This window comes from Girardinichthys multiradiatus, chromosome 14, assembly GCF_021462225.1.
Source record: "Girardinichthys multiradiatus isolate DD_20200921_A chromosome 14, DD_fGirMul_XY1, whole genome shotgun sequence".
Lineage (NCBI taxonomy): Eukaryota > Metazoa > Chordata > Actinopteri > Cyprinodontiformes > Goodeidae > Girardinichthys > Girardinichthys multiradiatus.
Genome location: NC_061807.1, coordinates 3,362,897 through 3,383,494, shown reverse-complemented (window position 1 = coordinate 3,383,494; position 20,598 = coordinate 3,362,897). Strand labels below are relative to the sequence as shown.

Genomic DNA, 20,598 nt, shown 5'->3' with positions numbered 1-20,598 from the left:
TTATAAAATTTCCATCTCTTTTTTCAAGAACAATGGCGCTTCTATCAGTGTTAACAGTCTAATTCTTTCAAACACGCTCACACTTAAATATTTGCACCCTCAGGACTCCACCATGTCCTTGCGAAATCTTTGCTTAGGTGTGTGTTGCTTACTCGTGCTGAGGTTTTTTTTACTACTTCAAACTGTATCCAGCTAAGGATAGGGTTTGAAATATGATTTTTTCTTCCTATCTTACTTTAACTAAATGTGTGATTTAATTTCTTTTCATAGATTTTCACATTTCTCAAAAGGATTACCAGCGAAAGCCAAATATTAATATTAATAATTGAACATTTGGACTAAAGCTGTTTCTACACCAGTAACCCAGCTTCCATAGTTAGAATTAAATGGATTGCTTAGTTAGATCTCAGTGAATGCAAATTACTGTTATTGTTTGAATGATGGGACTACAAATGCATTATACCAGCGAGCACAAGGATCAATATTAACCTTTTCTTGCTTGATATTGCTTTATAATTATCTCTTTAGAAAGATTGGTTTAGAACCAGCTCTTACCAGTTTACCTCAGAGGATTATCAATGTAATTTGATTTGTTTTTGTGCTTGACTCTCTGTATCATATAAATAAACCCTAACCCATATTGTGAATATGGGACAGATGCATATACTGGATAAGCTTTGTGTATTTCTCCAAAACTCTGAAGTAAAATTCTAAAATATATATTGTGGTTATAGTATAGGTGACACAAAATCACCAAGAGATTGTGACTCTTGGTGACTGGAGTCACTAAGAGTCACAATCTCTGGATGAGCATTAGTAGGTAATTTGAACCAATATTTCTCCAAAAATCTACAAAGTTGGCTCAAATATTTACGTTTATGATTTACATAAATTCTTAAATTAACACCCTTTGTCAATCACATGAAAGCTTAGAGCAGTTGACCAATCAAATGGAGTCCTTCATGTGTTTTGCTAATCGGATGGATCTCTTTACATTAGATGCCAGCCCCCTATGTAGACGCAAATGGAGCGCAAAGAACTAAGCAATTTTAGTGAGAGTTGCTATGGCTGAGAGCAAGACAAGTGAGGAAACTGTAAGTAACGAAGAATTCGTGGTTAAAAAAAACTGCACGTTTCTTATTTGGAAATATTTCGGTTTTACGAGAGACTACGTTTTACAAACTGAGGTACTCTGCAAGGCATGCCGAACGCATGTAACAACTAGGAGAGGAAACACAATGAATCTTGATTGTCACCTCCAATACAACCACAAAGACTCGTATGAGGAGTTTCAAAAAACAAACGCTAGCAAAGTAAAAATAGCAGACGTCCATGTATCACTACTTATGAGAAAACATCAAAGCGATACAAAGACATAACTGAGGCCATTGCACGTTATTTGGCTAAGGACATGATGCCCCTGAATACAGTGAGCCAGGAGGGTTTCGTCAGTCTGATAAACCGAAGATACCACATCCCGTCACGGAATTACTTTTCCCATGTCACCATTCTGTAAATGTACGAAATATGCCGTAAGACAGTAAAATCCGAACTGAGCTGAATACTACGCAAGTACTACAGACCTTTGGTCAAGTCGCAAGACAGAGCCATACATGAGTTTTACTGTGCACTTCCTCACCGAAAACTTTGAACGGTGTCTAGAGCCTGTGTATTTTCCAGAGTTGCACACCGGTGAAAATAGATCCCTTGGATTATGTGAGGTGTTTGTCGAGCTGTGATCTTCAAAAAGACCAACAAGTATGTATCATCTCGGACATTGTGAAAGCTACAGAACTAAACAACTGGGTCAGGCTTCAGTGTTTTGGACACCGACTGCACCTTGCAATCTGTAAGTTTATTAATGGCTGTGGCAAAAAACATCTGTTTAGCACTGTAAAGGTGTTCTACATAATCAAATCATTTTGAATAGCTCTAATAGATTTAAATGAACATTTTTACTATATTATTGATAAGGATAGTGCTCAATTTGTCATGATTTTGTTTTCTTTTGTTACTGTATTAAAACGAATGTGAGAGAATGGAGTGGAGAGACCACAATGTACATACACAGATAAATTTATGAAGCTGATACTGTAGTGCAGTATAAAAGACATTAAACTGATAAAAAATTTACAGCAGATACAGTATTGGACAGCATGCTGCCTTATAATTAATTGAATTTCACATCATTTCTTTTTATTGCTTTAATTCGAATATCAGAATCAGCTTTATTGCCAAGTTCGTACATACAAACAAGGAATTTGCCTCCGTTACACTATGCTCTTTTGTTCTGTTTTTGCATTACAGAATATATATATTTACAATGTACAATATACACATATCTAATAAAAGGTGCATTTGCAACATCTGTATGCTGTTGTTTGGTACTCTATTGAATGTTCAACAGAGAAACAGCCTGGGGGAAGAAACTGTCTTTGTGGCGGCTGGTTTTAGTAAACAGTGCTCTGTAGCGACAGCCTGAAGGTAAAGCTCTAAACAGTTTATGTGCAGGGTGTGTGGGGTCTGCAGAGATTTTAGCAGCTCTTTTTCTGACCCTAGACCTGTATAAGTCCTGGATGGAGGGAAGGTCAGCTCTGATTATTCTCTCTGCAGTCCTGATTATTCGTTGCAGTCTGGACCTGTCCTGTTTGGTGGATGAACCAAACCACACTGAGATGGATGAAGACAGGACAAATTGGATGATGGCAGTGTAGAAGATGACCAGCAGCTCCTGTGGAAGGTTGAACTTCTTGAGTTGCCTCAGGAAGTACAGTCTCTGCTGGGCCTTCTTTCGAACAGTGTCTATGTGTGAAGACCATCTCAGGTCCTCAGAGATGGTGGTTCCTAAGAACCTGAAGTGGTCCACGGCCGATACAGTGTTGTTGAGGATGGTGAGGGGGGTGTATGGGGGTGGTGTTCTCTGAAAGTCCACCACCATTTCCAGTCTTGAGTGGGTTCAGTTCAAGGTAGTTCTGACTGCACCAGTGTACCAGCCGATCCACCTGCTGTCTGTATGCAGACTCATCACCGTCCTGGATCAGTCCAATGACAGTGGTGTCGTCTGCAAACTTAAGGAGTTTCACGGACGAGTCCGATGAGGTGCAGTCATTTGTGTACAGAGAGAAGAGGAGTGGGGATAGAACACACCCCTGGGGGGCACCAGTACTTATTGATCTGGATCGGGAGAAGATGCTCCCCAGTCTCACCTGCTGCTGTCGGTCCGTCAGGAAGCTGTTGATCCACTGACAGGTGGAGGCTGGGACGTTGAGCTGGGTGAGCTTCTGGTGGAGGATGTCTGGTATGATGGTGTTGAAGGCCGAGCTGAAGTCTACAAACAGGATCCTGGCGTATGTCCCTGGACGGTCGAGGTGTTGCAGGATGAAGTGTAGACCTAAGTTAACATCATCATCTGCCGACCTGTTTGCTCAGTAAGCAAATTGCAGGGGGTCCAGCAGGGGGCCTGTGATGTCTTTCAGGTGCTTCAACACCTGCCGCTCAAAGGATTTCATGACCACAGACGTCAGGGCTACAGGCCTGTAGTCATTTAATCCTACGATGGTGGGTTTCTTGGGCACCGGGATGATGATGGATCGTTTGAGGCAGGAGGGGACCTCACATTTCTCCAGTGATTTGTTGAAGATCCTTGTGAAGATTGGAGCAAGTTGATGTGCGCAGGCTTTCAGGCATGATGGGGAGACGTTATCAGGTCCTCCAGCTTTCTTTGTTTTCATGCGCTGAAAGAGCCTGTTGGTTGCTTTATGGGAGGAATTTGTTCCTGAATGGAATGTAGAGGGGATGATTTGAGGTGTGAATGGCTTCTTTTCATGTCTGCAGTAGAAGCCATTCAGATGGTTGGCCAGGAGACGACTCTGTTCAGGGTGGGTGGAGGGGCTCTTGTAGGCAGTCAGGTTTCTCAGACCGGTCCAGGGAACCTTTCCAGGAGTAACCTGCTTATATCAAATTCCATTCATTTTTAGTCGCTTCTGGGTGCGGGGAATCCAGGTCCTAACACGCTCATAAGGTAATGTCCAGACTGGGAGATAAGTTTGGGAATGCTCCCATTTATTAAATACAAGCTAAGTATTGAATGAAATCCAAAGTCCAGGGTGGCGGTTTAAACCAGTATACAACAGAGAGCGGTAACAAACTGCATGACCTCCACATACCCCAACCCCTGATGCCCTCTAAACCTGACACCTATATAGATTTCACCCACCAGTGGTAGAGTAAAATATAGGTCAGAGTGTCCATTCACATGTAAACCAAACACTGTCACCCAACCAAACCGAATTATCAAAACTAAATAAGACAGACCCAAACTATGACCAAACACAAAGAAAAAACTATAAATGACTCCTATACTGCCTACCAAAAAAAGTCTGAGAAAACTCATCTAATTGGTCACCAAAAAACCCAAGACAACATCTAAACCACTGAAGACATGATATTCCTTATTTAAGGTCAATGTTCTAAACTGAACAATAAGAAAGACCCTGGTTTAAAATAGCATCCATGGAAAGGTTCTATGGTGAAAAGAATCACAAAAGGGTCATCTCCCATTGGCCAAGTCAAACATGATGGAGATAAACCACCAAGACACCAATTTAGGCTTCACCATTTAGGCTTAGGCTACTGACATCATCATGTACAATACAGCAAATACTTATTCACCTCATTTACATCTTCCTTCTATGTATTTAGCGTTTAGATTTATGTACTTTATCTTGTCTAGAGTTTGTATTTATGTATATTTTTTTCGAGTTTTTCCCATTTCAGCCAAATATTTATTTTTGAAACCATTTTACAGCCTAAATATTGAAATATTTCTGTACTATATAGTTTGTAATTCTGTTCATCTTTTATTCATGGTTGTTTGTATTATTAATTTATCCTTCCTAATATTATTTTACTAGAGGCACATCTTTACCCTGTCCTGCCCAATTGATCTCATTGACTCCCATTATAACCACATATTTCTGACGTAAAACGGTAAACGTTTTCTTACTTGGTAAAAATGACTCAAGTCCGCCATATTGGTAGAGGTGAGTCGGGCTACGAGACCGATACCAGTTTGCTTCTGTGAAAAAAGCTCTAAAAATTACTTTAACCCATTAGGCCCCTTGGGAGACCAAATGTGTGCTTTCTGCTTGTTTGTCTTTCCCAATATTTCAGACAGTTTAAAGGTCAGTTCTATGAAACTTGGCCAGGATTTGCTTTTAAACTTTATTTTTTTTTATTTGTTTATCTTTTTGATTGCAAGGTTTGTAGAACAAGAGCTACGAATTTAGCATACGATCTTTACCAATTTGGTCCCATTGACTCTCATTATGACCAAATATTTTTGATGCATTGTAATCTTGGCATTTTATAATACCTTTCCCATGAGCACTAAAATAATCTAAGACTCTACCTTCATAATACATAATAATAATTCATAATAATACTCAAAATTCTACAAACAAATATGGATGTTAGGAATAACCTTTATTAATATGCTCATAGCTGTTTTTCCCATTTATACTATAGTGAAATAAAGTATAAGTTCTAATGTTTCCCTTTTGTTAGAATAGGATAAGAAGCTCATAAATATACAGTACAAGGATAAATGGCCCAAGGATTGTCATAAAGGACCTGAAGCTGGTATAACTGGGTTGATTAGAAACCTAGAGCACACTTAGATTAAGGATGGACACCAGCTACTACACAATCTAACAGATAGACACCACAATGGTGACACATAGTCTACTGATAATCACTGAGGGAGGAAACATCCATTGCATTGGAGAACCAGATATAAAACTACATGTGACCTTCTATCGAGGCTCTCTGATCTCTGTAATCATTCCTCTGCCTTAATTTAGATTAAAAAGAGATAAAAGTTAGAAACTGGTTGAGACTCGTTTCTTTAAGACTCTTTACATAGAGTGTTTGATCGCTTCATGGGGACCAAGGACCGGGAGGAAACTGACCGCCAACAGGGTGCGGTAGACCGGAAGAGGCTGTAACTTAACAAAATATGAAGCGCTGTGAATACTTTCCTGATGCTCTGTAAGTATTTGTTCATATATCACAAGTCATATCGTCATCACACTATTAGACACTGTTATCACACATCACAGGTTTCTCTAATATCATGCAGCCCTATTAATTAGTTTCTAAACAAACTTGTATCGGTGTCGAAGGACAACAAACCACTCAAAATGGCGGACGTGGGTCGTTCCCACCGAGTAACGAAGCGTTTACCGTTTTAAGTCTATGATGAACATTTGGTCTTTAAGAAGCTAATCCATTAGTCACCTAAAATGTTCCTAAACTGTAACTGACATGAAAACATACAAACCTAATCTGTGCAGCAGAACTTTAGGGTTGAAATCAGCCTCCAGGATGTTGAGACGCTGCTGATCTTCTTTGTCCTCTTTAGCTGTTTGGGAAATCTCTCCCACTGCTGCACTCTGCCACCGTTTGAGCTGCTGTCTCCACATCTTTGTTGTTAGCTTCTCTTCAAAAGATCCTTTAACAGTTACTGAGTAGTTATAACTCGGCTTCGATCCAAACTCTAGAGATGGAACATTTGAAGCAAAGCTTCGAGGAGTTTACAGAGTAAAAAGGTTCAATGCTTGTGTTGTCTTGCGGTAAACCACGTGACCGATGACAAACGATGTCTCGCATTTCCGTGAACACGTCACTGCTTCATTTCGCGTGTGGAATTTCAAAATAAAAGCGCGATGACACTTGTTGCTTCGTGGGTTGTTGTAGTGGTTTGGTCGCACGTCAGCAGAAATAGGAGCATCTGAGAAGAATGGAGGCAACAAAAAAAGGAAAACTTCTCCCATCTGGGAGTAATTTGAAATGTGTGCTCAAAACAAGGTTTGTGTAAAGTGTGTTTGCAGCACATTACCTGATTTTATTTCCATCATTACCAATAATTCTGTATCAATTAACTTTCATGTTTGTATTTCAGGTGAAGTGTTTGTTGTGCGCCAGAGAGCTGGTTTACAATAATAACACCTCATCAATGCTTAGACATTTCAGAGCCATACATGAAAAAGAAAAGACACACACTTCAAATCAAACGCAGACACCAGCCTGAGTATGACATATATCTTATAGGTTTATTTAAATTGTTTGTGATTTATTTTCATGCATCATACAGGTTCCAGAAAGCAGGTGTTGGATGATGCTGTGATCAATCTTATTGTAAAAGATTCACAGCCCTTTACTGTTGTGGAAGACGAGGCGTTCAGGGAACTTTTTCATTTGCTGGATCCCACCTATGTTCTCCCTACTAGAAAAGGTTTATGTGTGTACACAACAAGATCAAATGTAGTGCTAACCTATAATTGCAGTAATTTCAATTAATTTACTTTCCTTCAAGGCATGAAAGAAGATGGTGGAGGAAAAATATGAAAAAAGTAAAATGCCAAAGAGGACATGTAGAAGGTGTCTCCTGTGAGCCTGACAGCAGATATGTGGACATCAATAAATATGGAGGTGTACCTGGCAATAACATGCCACTTCGTTGATGCAGATGACAAACTGGGCATTGTGCTGCTTGGCGTTGAACATTTCCCTCATAGTCACACATCAGAAAATCTGGCAAGGGTAGTTCATACCCACATGGAGGAGTGGGGCATAACTAATAAGGTTACTTGCCTAGTCACTGATGCTGCATCAAACATGATTGCATGTGTTAAGGCCTTAAGGATCAGGTTCTCTGTGTGCATTGCTCATGTACTGAATTTGTTGGTAAGAAAATCATTTGACCAGGTCCCTGTTCTCTGTGACGTTCGGAAAAACGCCAAATGAATTGTAACATATTTTCACTCAAGCACCAAAGGTAAGGAAAAGCTAGAAGTAGTAGAGATACAGATAGGAAGACAGTCACAAACGTTTGTCACTGATATGGACACAAGCTGGAATAGCATAACCTCACTATCTTGTCAGGAGTATCAAACAATTGAGGAGTGCTTACCTGTATTATTCCCTTTTTACCAGACAACATTAGAGCTCCCACAAGAGAGAAGGGTCTCAATCTCAAAGATAACCCTTTTTTTTTTTTTTGCTATTTATAGGTGAACTGTGGTGTCTGCTAGATGAAACAGTGGACCAGAAGAGACAAAGCTTCAATGCTACAGCAGATGCCATAGTAGAGGTGGAGCGATACCTGGCAGAAGGTAACTTGAGGAGACATCAGGACCCCCTGGAGAACTGGCTTACATGAAAAAATGTGTATCCCTACTTGTACCGCATGTCACAGAGGTTCCTATGTTCACCAGCATCCTCAGTGCCTTGCAAGAGTGTGTTTTCCAAGGCTGGGGGGGTCATCAGCCGACGAAGAAACAGCCTTCAACCACAAACAGTGAAATAAGTCTTGTTTTTGAATAAAAATAATTAACACCCAAATACCTATCCACCAGCAATTTCACATTTAGTTTTTTGATCAGCAAAGACACATCAGTCTCACCCAGGAGAAACAGACTGAATGCTATTAAAAGAGTGACATTCTGTGTGCAGCTAACTATAAAAGATCTGAAGCAGAAGTCCCAGAAAAAGAATTCAAGTTTTTCAGGAAAGAAATCACAAACACAAAGCATACAGTGTATCTTTATTGTCAAATCAGTCCACATAAAAATCATATCACATGAAAGAAAACTATTACCACAGATGTCAGCATATTAGCAGAATTATTTTGGGTATAAATCATTTTAAGAACTAAAAAGAAATGACACATGGGTTTGAAAAAAACTTTATTGTGACAATACTGCAAACACTGCAATATTCTGATATTTGAAGTATGAAGGCTGTCACAGCAGCAGATGTCACTAATGAGAAATCAAGCATCAAGTAATGCACCTTTAGGCAAAAACAATGTGCTGTAAAGCTTCATTGCTTCATGAGGCTTCAATTGGCCATCACTAGCAAAGTCTTCTTCTTCATCTTCTTCTTTGCTGTTGACAGACAACAATTTGGTGCATTACCGCCACCAACTGGTGAGGAGTGTGAATCAGGATAAGCACGCTCCAAAAGAAATATGACCTGATCAACGCCAGGATGTATATGTGCACTGTCTGTTAGTGAATCATAAATGAAAGGGCAGTTTAGAGAGACCGATTACCCTAACAGGCATGTCTTTGGACTGTGAGAGGAAGCCGGAGTACCTGGTGGGAATCCACGCATGCATGTAGAGAACATGCAAACTCCATGCAAAAAGACCCTGGGCCAGAAGTCGAACCCAGGACCTTCTTGCTGCAAGGCAACAGCGCTACCAACTGCGACACTATTTTGAATCTCAAAAAAATAATTTTCCAAAAGTTTTCTCGTGTTGAATATATTTATGATCATCAGGAGCAGGAAGATAAGTTCAGAAACTAGTGGAGGGAGAAGTTGTCAGGAATGCTTATGGTTGAAACATGTTGGTCTGAGTTAAACCTGCAACCAGTCGAGTCAAACTAACATGGTGACCCTTCCTGAAAAATATTGTTTTGCTTCTTTGTTTTGTTGCTGTGTTTTATTTTTGAAAACTGTAGTTTTTAATTTTTTTTGCACTTTTTACATTTCTTTGAATCAAAGAGACAAATATGACAATTTTATATAACCAGGTATAAACCAGTTGTGATCCTTTTTGATCCTTTTGTCTGATGAAATAACTGGAGGGATGGATCGTCTCACTTAAGCTTTCCTGTCTGTCTTGGAGGTTCCTATCTTACTCGACAGATCCACCGGTCACATAAGGATGTAACCCTGTGGTACCAGACAGGAAACAAGCCCTCTTTAAAAAGGCTCACAACTGATGTGCTTCTGGTAACTGCGATGGTCAAAGCAGTCCTTTTTCATAGAGTTTGATTCACCTCTCTCCACCAGAAAGAAGGAGGCCATGCGGGGGGGGGGGGTGTTCATTATGAAAGCTCTACCAAATTCTCCTCACCTTCAAACAATGGCTCTGGGAGAACGACGGTATCAAGGGAGGGAACAGCATCACAGATGGACCCTTTTGTTACATCTACTACCAGAGCCACAGTTTTCCAGTAAAGAACATAATCTGTGTCCTCCTGGCTTCCTACACCTGGGCTGATGACTCACATCTCTTCCAGGTTGGGACTGATGAATAGCTGAAAGTGTTGGTCCTCAGGGACCTGGTGCAGATGCACGGCGAGTCCGTCCGCTCTCTCTGCACTGGTGTGATTGTGAAGGAGTGGAGTCTGGATCCATACAGCCTGGGTGCATTTGCTCTGTTTGCTCACTGAATGTAGGAAACAGAACCGCTGCTCAGCTGCAGTGACATAATGACATACAACTGACAAAGATTTGTTTGCAGTAATAAGAAACTGGACTGAATTTGACTATTTCTGTTTGGATTTAATCCCTTTGACATAAACATAAGAAATAAATATTGTCTCTGTTTAGCCCGATTATTATTAGAGCTGCACAATTTCAATCTCTGCAAACAACTTCTTAGATGTGGTACCTACTGTATACTCTAGGTGGTACATATGAAGTAAGCAGAGTTTACTAAAATTATATTTGGCCAGTTTGATAGACATGCACTGCATTTTATGCCCACATGATATATTTTCAATTCAGTCTATATATATAGTTCCAATTCACAACAAATGATACGTCAAGGCACATTACAGAACAAACAGATCTGATTCATATGCATAATTATTTGATCAAATCAGTCGATTGTATAAACAGATTTAAATAGCATACATTTCAGTTCTAGTTAAAATGCAGCGCAATAAATGTGGTTAAGTTTTCTAGTAAGGAAAACTCAGACAGAACTTTGTGACCAACATGCAACAATTGTTTGGGATCTTGCTGTTGCACTATTTAGCAATACTATCTTAAATCTGTGCAGCTTTCGTTAGGATATTTAAATTGGATTTTATTTAAAAGGAAAAACGACTCTTAAATTTAACTGGATGTCATGATCCTTAGGTGTTTGAGTTTGAGTTTCTGTTATGGTTCTGTTTTCATTCTTTCCCTGGTGTTTACATTCCTTAGACTCACCATTTTAGTTTATCCCTTTGTTTACTAGTTTCTTTGTTTTTTTTTGTTACATTTAGGCATTCCTGTTAGATTTCTTCCCATGTTTCCTCATTTGTTCCTTCTTAGACGTTGTTCCTTAAAAGTTTGTATTTTAAACCTTTACATATATATGCTGTATTATCTGTTGCATCTGTGTTGGACTTTATCAATGAGAGGATCAACAACTGAACTACACAGACAAAAAAATTGAAACTCAGAATCCCAGAATGCACTGTTTAAACCCATTCTCCTGCACAGCTCACAGAAAGGGTCAGAACAAGAATAATTTAAAGATAAGGGAATTACTTGAAAACTCATCAGGGGACATAGTTTTAATTGATATTTCTTTAATTTACTGACAAAAACAGGAATTTTAAAAGGAATTCATTGATGGTGCATCTATGGAAAACACCATAAAAAACAGAAGAAGTATCTACCAAAACTTTTGTGGATTAAATACATTACAGTGGATAAACAACTTCTGCAAACAGTTTTTAATGTGTGTATAAATTTATCAAGTGTAAACACAAAGCACCATATTTGTGTTAGTATTTGTATGATATTGAACATAAATAGAGTACATTTTAATTTATATGATCTTAAGCATCTGTTAGCCGAGTGTTGATCTGAACCAGATGCTCCACCAACAGGGCAGATTTCATGTGAATTCAGCCACTGACCTTAATGACCACAGTAATTTCTCTTTTTAAAGGTACCATAGCATTTTCTTATGTCTACAAAAAAAATTAATAACACAAAAATGTTAAATTATGGTTCATAAAGTTCCATTTTATAAATAAACAATGCAAGTGGCAATAATTGTCAGGAATTAAGGGATGAGCAACTGGATTCAAAACAATCCTCATAAGGACTGTCATTGTTTTAATAAAAGATGCTTCGTCTCTACAGTAATCATCATCACAGGGCCAGGAACCTGGAAAGATAGAAATATCATGAAAACAATGAATTTAATATTAATCCATTGTGATATATTTATCATGAAAAAATCTAAACAAACAAGACAACCTGATTCAATCATGAACATATTCAAAGTCAGTTGCACACATTCAAATTCAACCATAGTTATAAAACAGTGCAGTTATTATTTCATTTGATAAAATGATTTTAATAAGGAACCCAGTTGGTTGCATAGAGTCACTGGCCTTGCAGCAATCCCCCATCCACCTGAGTGAGCTTGTGGCAACAATGGACGGTTGATTTTATACTGATAATTTAAATGGAAGTATTTACATGGCTGCAAAAAAGTATATACAGGTCCTTCTCAAAATATTAGCATATTGTGATAAAGTTCATTATTTTCCATAATGTCATGATGAAAATTTAACATTCATATATTTTAGATTCATTGCACACTAACTGAAATATTTCAGGTCTTTTATTGTCTTAATACAGATTATTGTGGCATACAGCTCATAAAAACCCAAAATTCCTATCTCACAAAATTAGCATATTTCATCCGACCAATAAAAGAAAAGTGTTTTTAATACAAAAAAAGTCAACCTTCAAATAATCATGTACAGTTATGCACTCAATACTTGGTCGGGAATCCTTTTGCAGAAATGACTGCTACAATGCGGCGTGACATGGAGGCAATCAGCCAGTGGCACTGCTGAGGTCTTATGGAGGCCCAGGATGCTTCGATAGCGGCCTTTAGCTCATCCAGAGTGTTGGGTCTTGAGTCTCTCAACGTTCTCTTCACAATATCCCACAATGGACCGGCACAGCGCCCCCATTACTGTGGCAGCCGCACCGATCCGTCTGTCGATCTCCCGCTCCATTCTTCCCTCACTCGTGAACAAGACCCCGAGATACTTAAACTCCTCCACTTGAGGCAGGAACTCCCCTCCAACCTGAAGAGGACAAGCCACCCTTTTCCGGTCGAGTACCATGGCCTCGGACTTGGAGGAGCTGATCCTCATCCCAGCCGCTTCACACTCGGCTGCGAACCGCCGCAGCGCATGCTGTAGGTCTTGGCTAGAGGGGGCCAGCAGGACCACGTCACCCACAAAAAGAAGAGACGAAATCCACTGGTCCCCAAACCAGACCCCCTCCGGCCCTTGGCTGCGTCTAGAAATCCTGTCCATAAAAGTTATGAACAGGACCGGTGACAAAGGGCAGCCCTGCCGGAGTCCAACATGCACTGGGAACAGGTCCGACTTAGTGCCGGCAATGCGGACCAAACTCCAGCTCCGCTCGTACAGGGACCGGATGGCCCCTAATAAAGGGCCCCCGATTCCATACTCCTGGAGCACCCCCCACAGGGCATCACGATGGACACAGTCGAATGCCTTCTCCAGGTCCACAAAACACATGTGAACTGGTTGGGCAAACTCCCATGAACCCTCGAGCACCCTGTAGAGGGTATAGAGCTGGTCCAGTGTTCCACGGCTGGGACGAAAACCACACTGCTCCTCCTGAAGCCGAGGTTCGACTATCGGTCGGACTCTCCTCTCCAATACCCTGGCGTAGGCCTTACCAGGGAGGCTGAGGAGTGAGATCCCCCTGTAGTTGGAACACACCCTGCGGTCCCCCTTCTTATAAAGGGGGACCACCACCCCAGTCTGCCAGTCCAGAGGCACTGTCCCCGACCGCTACGCAATGTTGAAGAGGCGTGTCAACCATGACAGCCCTACAACATCCAGAGACTTGAGGTACTCAGGGCGGATCTCATCCACCCCCGAAGCCTTGCCACCGGGGAGCTTTTTAACTACCTCGGTGACTTCAGCCTGGGTGATGAAAGAGTCCAACCTCGAGTCCCCAGCCTCTGTTTCCACCACGGAATGCATGATGGCAGGATTGAGGAGATCCTGCCATCATGCAGGCCCGATAATGTCCTCAGTCGAGGTCAGCAGTCTCCTGCCCCCACTATAAACAGTGTTGGCAAAGCTTCCCCCCTCCTGAGGCGCAGGACGGTTTGCCAGAATCGCTTCGATGCCAACCGGTAGTCCTTCTCCATGGCCTCACCGAACTCTTCCCAGGCCCGAGTTTTTGCCTCTGCCACAGCCCGGGCCGCATCATGCTTGGCCTCACGGTACCCGTCAGCCGCCTCAGGAGTCCCACAAGCCAACCACAGCCGATAGGACTCCTTCTTCAGCTTAACAGCATCCCTTACTGCCGGTATCCACCAACGGGTTCTGGGATTGCCGCCACAACAGGCACCGCGGACCTTACGGCTGCAGCTATGGGCAGCAGCATCGACAATAGATGCGGAGAACATGGTCGACTCGGACTCTATGTCTCCAACATCCCCCGGGATCTGGTCGAAGCTCTCCCGGAGGTGGGAGTTGAATACATCCCTGGCCAAGGGCTCCGCCAGGCGTTCCCAGCAGACCCTCCTTGAACCGCCACCTTAACGTGGTGGAGGGGTTTGAGTGCTCAAATGATCCTAGAGGCTATGTTGTCTGGGGCCTAAATGCCCCTGGTAGGGTCTCCCATGGCAAACAGGCTCTAGGTGATGGGTCAGACAAAGAGTGGTTCAAGAATCCCTCATGAAGAACAAAATATCGAGGCACGTGACGTCACCCGGTACGGCGGAGCCGGGGTCCCACCCTGGAGCCAGGCCTGGGGTCGGGACTCGTCGGAGAGCGCCTGGTGGCCGGGTTGCTCCTCGCGGGACCCGGCCGGGCCAAGCCCGAACGAGAGACGCGAGGCCATCCCCCAGTGGGCCCACCACCTGCAGGGGGAACCGTGAGGGACCGGTGCAAAGAGGATTGGGTGGCGGACGAAGGTGGAGACCTCAGCGGCCCGATCCCCGGATGCTTAGGCTGGCTCTAGGGACGTGGAATGTCACCTCGCTGGGGGGGAAGGAGCCTGAGCTTGTGCGGGAGGTCGAGAGATATCGACTAGAAATAGTCGGGCTCGCCTCCACGCACAGCGTGGGCTCTGGAACCCATCTCCTTGAGAGGGGTTGGACTCTCTTCTACTCTGGAGTGGCCCACAGGGAGAGGCGGCGGGCTGGTGTGGCTTTGCTTGTTGCCCCCCAGCTCAGCCGTCTCGTGTTGGGGTTTACCCCAGTGGATGAGAGGGTCATATCCCTGCGCCTTCGGGTCGGGGAGAGGTCTCTGACTGTCATTTCAGCCTACGGGCCGAGTGGTAGTGCAGAGTACCCGGCCTTCTTGGCGTCCCTGTCGGGGGTGCTGGATAGTGCCCCTCCCGGGGTCTCCATTATTCTGCTGGGGGACTTCAACGCCCACGTGGGGAACGACAGTGACACCTGGAGAGGCGTGATCGGGAGGAATGGCCTCCCCGATCTGAATCCGAGTGGTCTGTGCTAGTCACGGATTGTCCATAACGAACACCATGTTCAAACATAAGGGTGTCCATCAGTGCACTTGGCACCAGGACAACCTAGGCAGGAGGTCGATGATCGACTTTGTTGTCGTATCATCAGACCTTCGGCCGCATGTTTTGGACACTCGGGTGAAGAGAGGGGCTGAGCTGTCCACTGATCACCACCTGGTGGTGAGTTGGATCCGCTGGAGGAGGAGAAAGCCAGACAGACTAGTGATCCATAAATTATACTTCCATAATCAATATTTGATCTAATTAATCCTGTATAAATTCTTTTTAATGCTGTTCGATCTGCTCCCCATTCAATACCAGCCATACATCTCATAATGTTTAATATTTTTTTGCATTTATCTATGATTCTTTCTATATGTACTTTCCATATAATTTTTTCATCAAACCATATACCTAAAAATTTTATATTTTTTACTTGTTCTAAAACTTGATTGTATAATTTTAGTTTTATATTTTCTCTTTTCCTTTTCTGTGTAAACACCATTACTTTTGTTTTTTCTACTGAGAATTTAAATCCCCATTGATTTGCCCATTGTTCTATTCTAATAATCTCATCCTGTATTTTCTTTTCAATAAGTTTGATATTACGACCCCTTTTCCATATAGCTCCATCATCTGCAAATAATGAGCATCCAACTTCTCTACCAATATTTTTAAATACATAATTTATCATTATAGAAAACAATAACGGACTTATAATACTTCCTTGAGGAGTACCATTATCTATTATATATTTACCTGACAATTCTTGACCAGTTCTTACTTGTATTGTTCTATTTGATAAAAAATCTTTAATCCAGTTAAACATTTTTCCAGTAATACTCATTTTATTTTATTTAATTAATAATCCTTCAACCCACATCATGTCATAAGTTTTTTCTATGTCAAAAAATACAGCTACTACATTTTCTTTGTTTATTTGTGCTCTCCTAATTTCATATTCTAAACATAATGCAGAGTCATTTGTGCTTCTCCCTTTTCGAAACCCATTTTTATTTCTAGATATATATTCAATAATATTTAATTAATATGTTAATCTATTATTAATCATTTTTTCCATTATTTTCCATTATTATCTTACCTTTGCTTGCTTTCTTTTGTACTCAATTAGGTTCTGATAAATTGGGTTACTTTTTAACATTTTAAATGCTTTATTTCTTAATTTTATTACTTCACTACATTCTTTTGTCCACCATGGCACAATTTTTTTATTGTTCTTTCTTCCTCCTTTTTTTATTGATTCTTCTGCAGCCTGTAAGATTTTTTTTACAGATATTTATATTGAAACTATTTATATCAATTGACTCATCTATTTCTTCCAATTTCTTTTGACTTGAATATTTAGATTTTTCCCAATCAGCCTTATTAATGTTCCATCTTTTATATAATCCTGTATTCCTGTTATTTATTAATATTCCTGTTATGATTTTAATGGGGTAATGATCACTGCCTACTGTTGTATCTTTGTCAATGTCCCACTCACAGTTATTGGCTAAACAATTTGACCAAGCCTGCCATGTATGCTCTTTTTCCTGCCTGTTCGTACCTCCTCGTCTTGCCACAAGTCTTCTAGTAGGCTTGTCATTCTCTGCCTCCTCTGTGTATGAACCTATTCTGAAGACCATTGCAGTCGAAAACATTAAAATTGGGGAAAAACTGTACCTGCTTTTTTCTAGCTCTTTCTTAGGCTTTCTGTGAGTGCTCCTTGACTCTTGGACAACTTGTTTGATTATTCTTTTGACTCCTTTGTCAGAATTCAGTTTTATTTATATAGCACCAATTCACAACACATGTCATCTTAAGGCACTTTACAAAGTCAATTCAATCAAATCATACAGATTTCAAGTCAGGTACATACATTTCAATTAATCCTGACTTTCAAACAGTGCAGTCAATTCAGTTATTTATTTAAATTGGTTAAAACATTTTCTATCTAAGGAAAGCCAGCAGATTGCATCGAGTCAGTGACTTGCAGCATTCACTCCTCCTGGATTAGCATGTAGAGACGGTGGACAGTCGCTGTCATTGACTTTGCAGCATCCCTCATACTCAGCAGGCATGTATGAGTATGAAAGAGAGCACATACATTTAGTCACAGTGGTTAGTAGTTAGTCACAGTAAAAGCTCAGTCAGTAGCTATATCTAGGAGAAAGATAGGACAACTGAAAGACAGGACCAAGTGTATCATCTGTAGAAGGTAAACATCAAGTTGTTGGCAGCAGAAGCTTGGCCGATGCCCCCCTCCAGGAAGGTGTCACAGGTAGATACAGTGTCAGGACTCACGGACTAAAACTGGGAGCTGGTTCCACAGGACAGGAGCCTGATAACTATTTTGGCTCCCACGTCTAGGAACCACCATTAGATCTGCATTCTGAGATTGAAGTGATCTGTTAGGAACATATGGAACAATCAGATCTCTGATGTATGAAGAAGTTTGATCATTAAAAGTTTTTTTTATGTGAGGAGGAAATTTTAAAACTCTATTCTGGATTTAACAGGGAGCCAATGAAGGGAAGCTAAAATAGGAGAAATATGATCTCTCATTTTAATTATCATCAGAACTCTTGCTGCAGCATTTTTTATCAGCTGAAGGCTTACAATACTGCAGCCTTGAAGTAACAGATTCATGGATAAATGTTTCAGCGTCAAACGTGAGTAGGATATTTCTAATTTTGGCAACAAAAGAAGGAAATCCTAGAAACCATTTTCCAGCCTTTCTAAGAGAATATTGTGATCGACTTTCAAATGCAGTACTGAGATCTAACAGAACCAGTACAGACACAAGTCCATTATCTGAGGCCATAAGAATATCATTAGTGACTTTCAGCAGAGCTGTTTCAGTGCTATAATGAGCTCTGAAACCTGACTGAAACTCTTCAAACAGGTCATTGTTGTGTAAATGCTCACACATTTGTTTAGCAGCTTTTTTAAAGAATTGTAGATGAGGACGGTAGATTGGATATAGATTTGTAATTTATTAAGTCACCTCTCAAAATAAAAGGATAAGAATAAATGGTAATTAAATAATAGATTTTAATGTAACCAAAGCACCTAAATATCTTTATTAAAAAGTGACTCAGTCCAGGCTGAAGTCAGAAAACGTTCTAATATGCATGATGTGTTTCAGTGTTTCCTGCAGATGTTAAGCAGATGCTGATGGTAAAAGAAGAAACTCCTGTAAACCATAGACCTTGTGCTGGCCTACATGACCCAAAGCTCCACAACATAAAGGAGGAACAGGAGGAGGTCTACACCAGTCTGGGGGGAGAGCAGCTCAATGGGAAGGAGGAGATTGATGCCATCAGGTTTCCAGTCACTGCTACTCCCATAAAGAGTGAGGATGATGAACAGTCCCCTCTGCTCTCACAGCTTTATCAAGACCAAATTAAAACCAGAGCGCTTCCAGAAGATATCAATAGAGGAGAAGAATCCATCAGGATACAAGATCATGGAGATGGTTCCATTTCCTCAGAAACTGAAGACACTGAGAAGGATGAAAAGGCCGATGATGTAAAGCACCCCGTCTCTGAGCTCAAACACTTGTTAGACTCTGGACTGAAATCTAAGGACATGGACAATGACTGGAAGGACAGCAGGGCTCCTGAGTCCGATGGAAACATTAACAAACCTTTTAGCTCCCCTGAGTTTGGTGAACAATTTGTTCACCGTGGCTTTCTTCAGAAAGACATGATAAATTCAGAAATAAGATCTTTAAGCTCGCTGGATGGGAAGAAATGTTTCACAAAGAAGAAAAATGTGGAATCGCCAAAGAAAGTCCAGACAGGAGTGAAGTTTAGCTGTGAAGACTGTGGTAAAACCTTTATTGGAAAATGCGCTTTAAACAGACACATGAGAATCCACACAGGAGAGAAACCTTTCTGTTGTGATCTATGTGGACACAGATTTACTGAAAAGGACATTTAAACAGACACATGAGAATCCACACTAGAGAAGAAAATGATTAAGGTTTAAATGCTCAAACAGATCACGGTCGCTGTAAAATTAGTGATGTGAAGTTCAAGGCCAGTGGTGGGAATACTTCTAATCTGAGGAAGCACCTAGTTAAGCACCAGATTTTCATCAAGGTTGAAGAGTTTACAATTTTCGTCAGCCTCAGATATATGGCTACAACTCCTGCATTCAGCACCGTCAACACGCCTGCTAATGGATGCAATTTGTGCATTAAATTTGTGCCTTATTAAGAAAACAAAAACTGCGTAGTTAAGGGTTTTAATGTTGAAGAAATGTTTGAAACATCTGAGATGTTACAATAGAAACAGCTGGATTTTGTTTTGATATATTCAATAAAGTTTATATATTGAGAAATACATACACTACCGGTCAAAAGTTTTAGATACACTTTCTCACTTAATGGGTCTCTTTATTTTCATGACTGTTTACATTGTAGATTCTCATCAAAGGCAACAAAACTTTGAAGGAACACATATAGAATTATGTAGTAAACAAAAAATGTGAAATAACTCTAAACATTTTTATATTTAAGATTACAGCTTTATTTTAGATTTACAGTTTCTATAAAAGCTATAATTTTTCTATTTTAGATTCTTCCAAATAGCCTCCCTTTGGTGTGATTACTGCTTTGCTCTCGTAACATTCTCTCCATGAGCTTCATGAGGTGGTCGCCTGAAATGGTTTTCCAAAGAGTCTTGAAAGAACTTCCCCGAGGTTCATTGAGAGACGGCCAAAGGATAATAATTCAGTCATCACAGCAAAGGGCGGCTACTTTAGGCAATCTAAAATATAAAACATATTTAAAGTTCTTTTACAATTTTACGTTTGCTACATGAATCCATATGTGTTCATTCACAGTTTAGATGCCTTTAATGAGAATCTATGTACAATGGAAATTGTAAATGGAAGAATTTTGAGATTTTATAACATTTAATGCCACATAACACTCATAAAAGTACCGAAAACTGGTACCAGCGAGTACTGGTTTAAATTCCCAGGTACCAAGTATTGGTGCCATATCTGTTCAAATGTGAAAGGGACCCATCCCTAGTCAGGAGAGGGTGATCAGACTGCATTTAGATGTCTTGTCATTTTCAAATGAATATATTTTGGAGCATTACCGTTTTTTGCCACAGTCAATGTATCTCAATAATATTCTCAGCCCACACATTGCTCCTATGACACAATGACTGCACGTCGTTTTTATGCCAACAGCAGCTTTTTTGCATAATATAATTGATGCAGAAAATCCTTCAAAGGCAACGGTTTGTCGTG

General features: G+C 40.8%; 1 protein-coding gene across 1 annotated transcript; it reads left to right on the top strand.

Annotated features, from left to right (window-relative positions):
• The first annotated feature begins 5,793 nt into the window (after window positions 1–5,793).
• Window positions 5,794–20,186, top strand: LOC124880978. Its single transcript, XM_047386448.1, has 4 exons — window positions 5,794–6,048; window positions 8,073–8,174; window positions 18,479–19,000; window positions 20,182–20,186. Exons 1-4 carry the CDS (start codon window positions 6,042–6,044, stop codon window positions 20,184–20,186), a joined length of 636 nt encoding a protein of 211 aa, XP_047242404.1. The 5' UTR covers window positions 5,794–6,041.
• Window positions 20,187–20,598: the final 412 nt, after the last annotated feature.

Excerpts from the sequence above, each read along its gene's own strand:
- LOC124880978 (XM_047386448.1), top strand. Across the intron at positions 8,175-18,478 it reads GGAGCGATACCTGGCAGAAG|TGTTTCCTGCAGATGTTAAG; the intron begins GTAACTTGAGGA and ends GATGTGTTTCAG.